General features: G+C 37.8%; 1 protein-coding gene across 5 annotated transcripts in view; it reads left to right on the forward strand.

Annotated features, from left to right (window-relative positions):
• SGCD (sarcoglycan delta) overlaps nt 1–11,436 on the forward strand; it is a 640,365-nt gene extending 628,929 nt beyond the window's left edge. For all 5 annotated transcript variants that reach the window (XM_017514183.2, XM_017514182.2, XM_017514180.2 and 2 more), the window contains 2 exons: nt 9,256–9,379; nt 11,106–11,436. In XM_017514183.2, the coding sequence (XP_017369672.1) occupies nt 9,256–9,379; nt 11,106–11,279 (298 nt within the window). In that variant the 3' untranslated portion in view covers nt 11,280–11,436. The remainder of the gene's footprint in view (nt 1–9,255; nt 9,380–11,105) is intronic.
• Nucleotides 11,437–11,701: the final 265 nt, after the last annotated feature.

The following is an 11,701-nucleotide window of genomic DNA, read 5'->3' on the forward strand; positions in this document are numbered from 1 at the left end:
AAAAAAAAAAAAAAAAAAAAATTCACTTATATGAAAGACATCTAAACCATAATGGAATAGTTGATATTTAAAATGACAGAAAAGTGTGTCCAAGCCAAATAACAGAAGCAGAGTGAAACAACTATACTAACAGGCAAATTTTAGGGCAGAAAGCACTACAAGAAATAGAGAGAATCACTATATATTAAGATAAAGAAGACAGACCAATTCTAAGCTGGTATGCATCTAATAACATACCTTTTTTAATAACTGTTAAATAAAACAGATAAAAATAGGCATGGATATTCAAAAAAATTTGAGTGGAACAATTAAATATCTTGAGTTAATAAGACATATAACATGCCACCAGCAACTGAAGAGCACACATTCTCTTCAGACAGGCATGGAAGATTTATAAAAATTGATATATACTGAGCCAAAAAGGTAGTCTCAATTTTTTTTTTTTTTTGAGACAGACTCTCACTCTGTTGCCCAGCCTGGAGTGCAGTGCAGTGGAGCAATTTTGGCTCACTGCAGCCTCCACCTTTAGGGTAGCTGGGATTACAAGCATGCACCATCACATCACGCTCAGCTAATTTTTGTATTTTTAGTAGAGACGGGGTTTCACCATGTTGGCCAGTCTGGTCTTGAACTCCTGACCTCAGATGACCTGCCCGCCTTGGCCCCCCAAAGTGCTTAGGATTATAGGCATGAACCACTATACCCGGCCTCAAGTTTTAAAGAATTGATGTTATACAGAAAATGTTCTCTATTATAAGATTGTCAGTTCAAAAACAATGTTCAAAAGTTCAAAATCAATTAAATACTAGCAATATCTAGAGATCTATACTAATAAATCTTACATATTTCAAAACTAAAGAACACCCTTCTGTAAAACTCATAGGCCAAAAGAGAAGTCTTACTAAAATTAGAAAATATTTATATCTATATTGTAAATATTCCTTTGGGATGCTGTCAAAGAAAAATCCGTAACCTTAAATGCATATATTAAAATCAGGAAAGGCAAAAGTTAGCGAAATGGCACATTTTAAAACTTAAAACAACTGGAGAATTAACTGGGACAAGAAGACAGATAAATTTATGAACTAGAAATAAACAAAAATAGATCAGATTGACAAACCCAAAAGTTAGCTCCTTGAAAGGACTAATAAAATAAACCTCTGGCAGTACTATTCAAGGGAAAAGGAAGACATGAATACAGCTATGTGGGACCAAAAAAAAAGACAGCTACAGGGAGCATTTTTTTCAATTTTTTTAAATTTTTATCAGTGCAAAGGAGAATAGCAGGGGGCATTTTAAAAATGAGGATATTATTTTTGAAAAACTTTGTCAACAAACTTTAAACCTTTATATGAAATGGAAAACCAAAGCTAGCTTACAAAAACCAACTGGAAAAAAAACACAAACCCTTTATGAGGCGATAATTATTTTTTTAGTGGAAAATTCATGTATTTTTCATGCCCAGGGGTTTATCAGTGTGTTTAAACATACAAGGCACAAATAATTCTAATCTTTCATAAACAATTCTGGATTATAGAAGAATGATAGAACCTGACAGAGGTATTATAAGAAAGAAAAATTATAGAATACTCATTTATGAATACAGATGCAAATTACCAGAAAATATGAAATATTTCAATAAATATATAGAAAAGATAATACATAATGACAAAGTTGGGCTCAGGCCAAAAGCACAGAGTGAATAATTATTGGAAAATTAATATAATTCACCACATTAATATATTAAGGAGATATATATTAATAGATATTCCATTATATATTATAAAATAGTACTGATTAAATAGTATATGATAAACTTCACATTAATTAATGATAGAAATTCTTGGCAAAATAAGAGTAGAAGAAAATCATCTTATTTTGTTAAAAGGCATTAGGAGAGAAAAATCCTAGAACAAAAAACATAGTTAATGGTAAATTGTTGAAAGTTTTCTCTTTAAGGTGAGGAAGAAGCAAGGTTTTCATTTCTTTACTTCTAATCAGTACTATATTGTATAGTCCTAGACAGTACAGTATAAAAGGAAAAAGAAATAGTATAAGAAATGACAGCTGGGCACAGTGGCTCACGCCTGTAATCCCAGCAATTTGGGAGGCCAAGGCTGGTGGATCACTTGAGGTCAGGAGTTCGAGATCAGTCTGGCCAACATGATGAAATCCCATCTCTACTAAAAATATAAAAATTAGCTGGGTGTGGTGGTGAGCACTTGTAGTCCCAGCTACTGGGAAGGCTGAGGCTGCAGTGAGCTGAGATCACAACACTGCACTCCAGCCTGGACAACAAGAGTGAAACTCTGTCTCAGAAATGAAAAGATGTAAAACTTTGACAAATTAACATAATTTATAGTTGCAATGAAAACCTGAAATAACCTACAGACAGATTATGAAAAACAGTTTTAGGTGTTGACTTATAAGATCAACATACCAAAAAAGTCAATTGGGTATCTATATTCCAGGGAATAGAATGAGAAATACTTTTAAAAACAAAACATTTTCAATAGCTGCAATGGATATACTGAGCCCACCTAGAGGAAAATGTTAAACTATTGAAATATATCAAAGAAAACATCAGTAATTAGAGACAGCTATAGTGTTCATGGATTGAATTTGAATACCATCCAAATTCTAACAGGATTTTATTATGAAATTTAAGTTCATTCCGAAATTTATATGCAAGACCCAAGAATTACTAAGACATTCTTAAATAGGGTAGGAGGACTTGCCTTATGAAGTATAAAGAATTTTCAAACTAAGTAAGCTACAATATGCAATTAAACAATTTTTTGCCAAGAATAATGAAATAGACTAGAAACCCCCAAAAGAGAGCCATAAAGGTATGGAAATATTATTTAGGATGGAGCTAAATATTGGCTTTTTCAACATATATTGAGATAATCTGCATCTCTTTTGACCCCAACCTCAGACTAAACACAAAAATTAATGCCTGATAAATTAGAGACTTAAAGAAAAAAGAAAACATAAAACCTTTGAAAACAATATAGAAGAGCTTCATGACCTCAGTATAGGGACGGATTGCTCAAGTAAGACACAGAAAGCACAATCCCTATTACAAAAGACCATAAATTTGTCTGCATTAAAACATAAAACTTCTGTTCATCCACAGATGCTAAATATAAAAGACAAAACACAAATGGAAAGAAGAAATTGATAATACATAGAACTGCTTAATAGTTTTCAGATTCTATTAAGTATTCCGCAATTCACACAAAAATTAAAAATTAGACAAAAAATAGAAATAAAATAGATGAAAACATTTCACTGGAAAAAATCCCAAATGGCTTATAAACAAATGACAAGATGCTAAACTCCATTAATTATTAGGGAAATGCAGTTTCAAAAGACAATGGCATCCCATTTCACATTCATTTTCTACTTAGCAGTATCGAATGTCAGCAGGAAAGTGGAACAGCTGGAACGTTGTACACTACTAGTGGAAAAGTCAATTGGAGCAATCACTTTGGAAAGCTTAATAAAACTATAGATATGCAGATCCTTAGGAGTAGCAAGTTCACTCTCCCACGTGAGTCTGAAAGAGACTTTTGCATTCAGGCATCAGGAGCCACACACAAGAATGTTCGTGGTTACACCATTTGTAAAAACAAAACCCGGAACCAATCCAGTGTCCAACAGTGGAATGGACAAATAAATCATGGTATATAATAACAACAGGGAAATTGAATAAATTACAGCTAAGTGCTAAAATGTAGCATAATCTCAGAAACACCATACTGAGGGAGGAAAAGGAAAGTCATTAAAGAATTATATATGTGGAATTATTCTGTGTGTAAAGTATGTAATAGTAGTATGTTATTTATGGATGCAAATTTAGTCATATTATAAAGAAAAGCAGGAAAACAGCAAACACAAAATTCCTAGTAGTAGTCACTCCCGGGAAGGAAGATAATAGAAGGGATCAGGAAGAGGAGATCAGGTTGCTACAAAATTTGTTTTTCCTTAAAAAAGATGGTAATTATACAAAACTGTTGTCATTCTTTATAACCATGTCAAAAAGCATGTCATTCTCTCGTTCCCTGCCCCCACCCTGCCCCACAGCCAAGATGGGTCTTTCTCTGTCTCCCAGGCTGGAATGCAGTGGCACAACTTCGACACACTGCAACCTCTGCCTCCCGGGCTCATGAAATTCTCCTGTCTTAGCTTCCCAAGTAGCTGGGATTACAGGCACCTGCCACCACACCATGCTAAATTTTTTTGTATTTTAGTAGAGACAGGCTTTTACCATGTTGGTCAGGCTAGTCTCGAACTCCTTACCTTGTAATTCTCCCGCCTTGGCCTCCCAAAGTACTGGGATTACAGGTGTGAGCCACTGTGCCCAGGCACCATTGTCATTCTTTATACTGTATTTATACTTTCATATTCTTTTGTCTCTATTCATAAAATTTAATAATTCAGATTAAAAATCAAAACATTTTAAATTAGAAAGCAATAAAATCAGAAGCCTTGGCAACCACTGGCCAAGTTAGATAGAACAGCAGCTGTCCCTGTAGACAGCATCTCTACCACCACATTCACATTTAGGCCAGTGCCACATACCACAATTTACTGTTCTGGGAATGGCATTTTACTTATAGCTTTCTTACGGATTACTCATTGTCATCGCCTATTTAGTCTTTGTGGGGGGCACTTGAGTTTATGACCCTTGGACTAGCGCAGTGCTTCCGAAAGTGTGGCTTCCCAAACAAGCAGCATCGGCATCACCTGGGAACTTGCTACAAATGTGGATGTTCGGGCACCCCTCTAGACTTACTGAATCAGCCACTGTGGAGAGGACCCAGCACTGTTTTCACAAGCCCACCAGGTGATCCTGATGCTCACATTTTAGAACCATTCTTCTAGAAGACATGACACAGCCTGGCCCAGCCCAGCTCTGGCCCCCATACTTCCTGGCCACTCCTCCTTTCTGCATCTCTTTAGTGAGGCTCTTCTTTCTCCTCTGAGAGGAACCTTGCATTTTCTCCTAATGGAAGTAGTGTTCTTTTCCAAGAGCCAGCAGGACCCTTAATTGCCACCCCATCAGGAGAAAACCTTCTTCCATTTTTCCTTACTACATGCCATCTAAACAATTGTGTTGTGATTATCGATCTACAGGCAGAGGTTGACGGACATCACTTTAGAAGTGATGCTCTCTGCAGTTTTCACAAGGCTTTCGTAGGGGTGTATTAGTCCATTTTCATACTGCTATAAAGAACTGCCCGAGGCTGGGTAATTTATAAAGAAAAGATGTTTAGTTGACTCACAGTTCCCCAAGGCTAGGGAGGCCTCAGGAAACTTACATTCATGGTAGAAGGTTAAGGGGAAGCAAGAAACCTTCTTCACAAGGTGGCAGGAAAGAGAAGTACCAACCAAAGGGGGAAAGACCCTTATAAAATCATCAGATCTCATGAGAACTCACTATCATGAGAAAAGCATGGGGGCAACCATCCCCTGATTCAATTACCTCCCACCAAGCCTCTCCCATGACACTTGGGAATTATGGGAACTACAATATAAGCTGACATTTGGGTGGGGACACAGCCAAACCATATCAAGGAGCTTCATCTCGGTGGAAAGATTAGAATGTGAACAAAGTCTGTTAGGTCTGCCTGAACATCAAAGGACATCAAGCTGGACTATACAACAGAAAGCCTGTTACCTTTTTTGTCTCTGCTTCCAGGAAACCATCATCTCTGTTGTGTTGCAGCCTTTCACAATACAACACTTTCAGAGTAGCATCCTCTGTCTCAGCACCCTGGTTCCTCCATGGCTGAGATGAGGGGAAAGGCAGGAGTCATTTCTGAGTCTGTCTCTCTGGCCTGGGTCCCTCCTGCTAATCGCAGAGGCCTAGGGAGTAGGCAGGTATAAAGGGAATTCTAATACCTGTCTGAAATGCCAGTCAGTCCTGCATCTGATCAAGTTCTGTAAGCTCCATACTTTTTTCTGTTTCAAGCTTTCTTTTTCCCCAAACTATTGTGTTTATACTGAATCATGCACTTTGAACTCTATGTGCCAAGTGTGAACATGTTCCACATATCCTAAATTTGATATTGCTGATGTAGACTATTTAAATAAGTTATGAGAAATACTGAATAACATGAAGTATGCATCACTCAGCCATATACAGTACTATTATCTCATTATTGTTTTATATAGATTGGTTTTATAAATATAAGAATTTCTTGAAAAAAGAATTACAGAAAATAGGGGTGAAGATACGACACATGGAAAGAAATACAGTTTTTCTGGAACTAATATGGTATAGTAAACAAATATTGGCTCTAGAATCCGCTAAACTAATTTCAAATCTTGATTCTGCCATTTTACTAGAAGTATAGCCATGAGCAAGTCACTGTACCTTTGATTCCTTGTTTGTATAATCAGCACTACAGAAACACCAGATTGATAGATTTTGGTGAGGATTAAATGAGATAACACATGTAAACCCCTTAGCAGTGTCACCACCTAGTAAACTCTCAATAAAATATAACTGATGTTTATGGCAAGAAATAAGACCAGCAAAACAGATCAGAACAAATTCCAAATGGAGTTCAGATCTCTTCTAAGGAATTGTAGAACATATTCTACAAGTTTTGATAAGTAATATATTCAAAACTTACTTCAGGAAGATATTTTTTTGTGAGAAGTTCATTGGGAAAAAGGAAAAATTAGAGACAAAATTTGGGAGAACAGTTACAATCGTCCAGGTTAGAGGTGACTCTTCCGTAAGCCCTCCCAGTGATTCTGATGCTCACATTTGAGAATCATTGTACGAAATTTTTGGAAGAAAAGAGGAGGGAAAGGAAGAAAAATTTGCCCATGATCATTTAGTGGCCAGTCCCTGGCTTGATTCTGAGAATGGAGAAGTTCTGACTTAAAAGCTGAGTTAACTAATGAAATAAGGGAGGGAGGGAAAAAGGAAGAAAGAGAAACGATGACAGGAGGACTCTCACCTGGAGAAGGAGATGATGGCAGTGTCACTGATAAGGGGTGTGCAGATAGTATTTTAAGAGTGCAAACCCATGCTACAAGGAGAAAGGTATCAGCATTAGCGGAAATGGAATGAGTTTTTAGAAAACCTAGGATAAACTGTGTACATCAGCCAGGCTGTATAGGAGACAAAAATTAGAGAGTGGCAAAACCCATCTTCATAACTCAAAAGTGAGAGGGAGTCAAGAGCACAGGGCAGCTCCGCGGAGTTGGATTAAGGTTCTAGACCAGGCCGTACCGCACAGACATCACTTTCTGTTGCCCATCTTCTTCTGCTAATAAGACCCCCCCTCCCTGTTGCACTGACATTACCAAAGTGCAATGAGGTGAACCACAATAATGGGCAGAACTGCACCTGGTCCAGCACAACCTGGTGAAGGTCTTCAGAGGAGCGGAGGTGGGGAGTGGAGGATTTTTGCCACACACAAAGGAGCGAGACCACAGAAGAAAGAATTCTTTACAAAGAAACTCAGGCTAATCCTTTCCTAAATACTCCAGGACTGTTGCTGCTCATGCTGACTTTTAGTTGAGTCATTGTAGAGCAAAAAAACTCAAGGGAGAAGGCTGCTGTCTGGAAGCAGTCCTCAAGAACCTTGACCCCAGAAATGTGGATGAGCTCTCTCTTGGTGTTTGTATAATGTGGCTGGGGGTTGCTCCATGGTGGGTCTCACTGGTCAGCTTGCTTTGTTGGCTGCTTACTGAGGCCCAAGAGGCTTTACCCTACCCAGAGGCAATGACAAAACAGAACAGAGAGTCAGCAGTGGGCAAGGAGAATGATGTTTCTTTTTAACAGTCAGAAGCACAGAAATTAAACTCGGGGAATGGGTCTGGATCCTAGTGTTTTGAGAACCATTGTTGAGGTCTCTGTTCCTAAGTTAGGATACTTTCTTTGTAACAGAGGAGGATCTTCATACATTCCCATCTGGTAATAGCATTAAAATCAATTGGGTATGATGGTTCATGCTTGTAATCCCAGCGCTTAAAGAGGCCAAGGAGGGAAGATCACTTGAGCCCAGGAACCTGAGACCAGCCTGGGCAATACAGCAAAACCCCATCTTTACAAAAAAATTAAAAATTAATGGCACATGGTGGCACATGCCCAGCTATTCAGGAGGCTGAGATGAGAGGATCACTTAAGCACAGGAATTTGAAACAGCAGTGAGCTGTAACAGCCTGAGCAACAGGGTGAGACCCTGTTTCTAAGAAAAATGAAAATAAAATCTAGAATAGTTAGGGGATGGTTGAGTTTTAATGTTTTTCTCATTATATGAATTAGGCAAAAACCTTCCTGAGGAGTATTATCCTGTTTTGCCATCGTAATTAGCATAGAATGTGGCTGATTCCCCTCTCGATTTATTTTTTATCTTACATACCATAAAATTCACTCATCTGAAAATTTTCACAAATACACAGAGACCTGTCACCACCCTTGCCATCAAGTTCCATCACTCAAAACATGTTTTTCTTATGCTGTCCCTTTACAATCAGACCGCCTCCATTCCCCAGTCCCTGGCAACCACTGACCCTGTCTGCAATGCAGAAATGACAGCTGCACTGAAGGTTAAGGCCTGAGGGCTTCATTATGATTTGCTGGTATTATAACAATAGTAGCAGCAGTAATAGTATTATATAACATATATTTGCATTTCTATTGTGTCAGGCACTTTTGAAGTACTTTATAGAGGAGGAACTGGGGCCTTAAGAAATTTTAGAAAGGAAAGACGAGGTCAAGCAAAAAAGACTGCCCACAGTCATTCAGTGTCCACCCCATGGCTTCACTCCAAGCACATGGGACTCCTAGACCCATTTTCTTAACCCCTATCTGATTCTGCCTCTGTGGAAGATAGAAAAGCAGGACAAAGTAGAAGGGATACCTACCAATTCCAGGAAGCTCAGTTTAGATCCAGGATTGCCTTACTCTTACAAAAAAAGAAGGGAAAAAAAAGCTTATATGAGAGTTTGATTAATTATACCAATAAAACAACAACTGGATATAAGATAAATTGAAACCAGGATCCTAGAACACCTTCCTTACAGCCTTTGTAAAATGCAATGAAGATGAAGTCTAGACCTATTTTGTTCCCTGTCATAAACTTGACCAGGTGTGTAAAGCAAAACTTTAAAAAATTCTCTGATCACATATTGAAATGCTCTGTCAATGTCCTGGAGCATAAACTTCCTTTTGTATTTATTAAAAAGAAAAAAGGATCTTTACTGTTGGTCGTGTGTGTTTTTCAGGTTGGAGTCCCCAACCCGGTCTCTAGTGATGGAGGCCCCAAAAGGAGTAGAAATCAATGCAGAAGCTGGCAATATGGAAGCCACCTGCAGGACAGAGCTGAGACTGGAATCCAAAGACGGAGAGGTGAGGGGTGAGAAGGACAGACGTTCAAAGAGCTACAGCTCCATAGACCAACCCATCCCTCCAACAGGCCAACCCTTCCCATAACTGGTTGGCCTCAGAGTTGGATCAACAAAAGAAGCCAAGCAGGTTTTATTTCTGAAATGATCAACTGAACGGCATGATTACAAGCCAAACCCACAATCCATCAAAGTGATGATTTATTTGTAAAATGCAGAGATAATGGCATGTATTCCAAGTACAGAATTACATGACCATAAAAATGAATGCCATTTTCAAATTCTCTCTTGTCACCTTAAAATAAGATTTTGATAGTCAACATAATTAAGCTATATATATTATACACATCTGGCTAAAGATGAACTTAATTTACTTGTTGTTACTTTGTGTCACATGTTTCTGTTTTCATTGGAAATGAGGAGGCAGATTGAACAGCTGTCCCAATCAGAACAAGCCAAAACTTAATAGGATAAAACTAGGCAACAAGGGAATGAAACAGTGCAGTATTTATTCTCTTAGGCACACAGTCACAGTTGGGTGAACAGAAATGTTGCTTGTGTTTTTGCAAGCAAGACAACCTAATTGCCACCCACCCCCAAAATATGATTTGTCTGTAAACTTTTAAAAATGCCTTCAAAGTGTTCCAAAGTGAACTCTGCTACCTAATCATAATAATAAGAGTAAAAACTCTGGGTTGTTTTTTTTTTTTTTGATTTTTTTTTTTTTTTTTTTTTCTCTGTCTTTCATGCTGTTTTTTTTTGTTTTTTTTTTTTTTTTTTTTTTTTTTTTTTTTGCAAGCAAGACAACCTAATTGCCACCCACCCCCAAAATATGATTTGTCTGTAAACTTTTAAAAATGCCTTCAAAGTGTTCCAAAGTGAACTCTGCTACCTAATCATAATAATAAGAGTAAAAACTCTGGGTTGTTTTTTTTTTTTTTTATAAGAAAAATGCTGTTCCACCTGACTATTCAATGAGAGTGGTTATCAGTCTCTACCTGCTTCTGTACATCCACTCTATGGACATAAAAGTCCCCTTTTTGATTGGTATGGCATTTGCTATTTTGTTTTAGAAGAGACAGAGCATTCCATTATCAAAACTGCCTCTTCAAGCAACCACAAACTGCAAACCACACATATAAAAATAGTGACTACCTCGCATATGCAGTTTATAGCTATCAGAATTTGAACTCTGGAGGAATCAGTTATAATCATAAATCTAATGGCATCTTCCACCACTGCTTATTTTTATAGGCATGTTCTTCTCAAAGTATATTCTATAGACTATCAGCCCCATAAATTGTTAGAAAAAGAAAAAAAGCAGAAAGGCTCACTAGCATTTAAAAGTTAGAAAATGTTACCTACTCTATTCTCTTCTTGAACACTCACCTTGCACACAGTCGTAGTAGGATCTCAGAAGTCCATAGTAAAGAAAATTGTTAAATGCCGCATTTTCATGGTTATTCAACTGTAGGACTCCATTCACATCTGTATGACATTATTTCACAAAATGCTAACATAAACCAATGCAGCAGTATCTTGCTAGAATTTAAGCTTCTGTGAAGATAGAGACTTTGTCTTGTTGATGTCCAAATCCTCAGTACCAAAAACAATCAACACATAACCCGTGCTCATTAGATTTAAGTTGAATTGAACATTCGTTTGCTGTTTCTGAATGTCAAGAGAAGAAACGACAGCCTCTGATCCTTTCCTTCCTATTCTCTCTTTAGATTAAGTTAGATGCTGCGAAAATCAAACTACCTAGACTGCCTCACGGATCCTACACACCTACAGGAACGAGGCAGAAGGTCTTCGAGATCTGCGTCTGCGCCAATGGGAGATTATTCCTGTCTCAGGCAGGAGCTGGGTCCACTTGTCAGATAAACACAAGTGTCTGCCTCTGAAAGACTATCCATAGTGGACATTGACAGCAGCATCAAGGCCTTTTTTTGGCTTTAGACACTGGCTGCCAGCTATTTTTACTAGAACACAGAAAGCCTATCAAAGACCTTTTGTGTGTGTGTATGCGTGTGTGTGTGTGTGTGTGTGTGTGTGTGTNTGTGTGTGTGTGTGTGTGTGTGTGTGTGTGTGTATGCTTGAGTGTGTTTGCGTATGTGGGTGGATATAAATATATATAAATATATATAAATAAATATATATATCCTCTGTATAAAATGAGGTTTCAGTACAAAAGGAACCATGGGTGACCCTGTGATAGCCACTGTCATTTTCCATCCCATCCCCACCACCTGTGTGACAAAAATCTAAATACACATCCGTCCCAACATTCCCCAGACTATTCAGAATCACACAGCATATTGAACAC

This window comes from Cebus imitator, unplaced genomic scaffold (genome assembly GCF_001604975.1).
Source record: "Cebus imitator isolate Cc_AM_T3 unplaced genomic scaffold, Cebus_imitator-1.0 Scaffold519, whole genome shotgun sequence".
In the NCBI taxonomy this organism is placed as follows: domain Eukaryota; kingdom Metazoa; phylum Chordata; class Mammalia; order Primates; family Cebidae; genus Cebus; species Cebus imitator.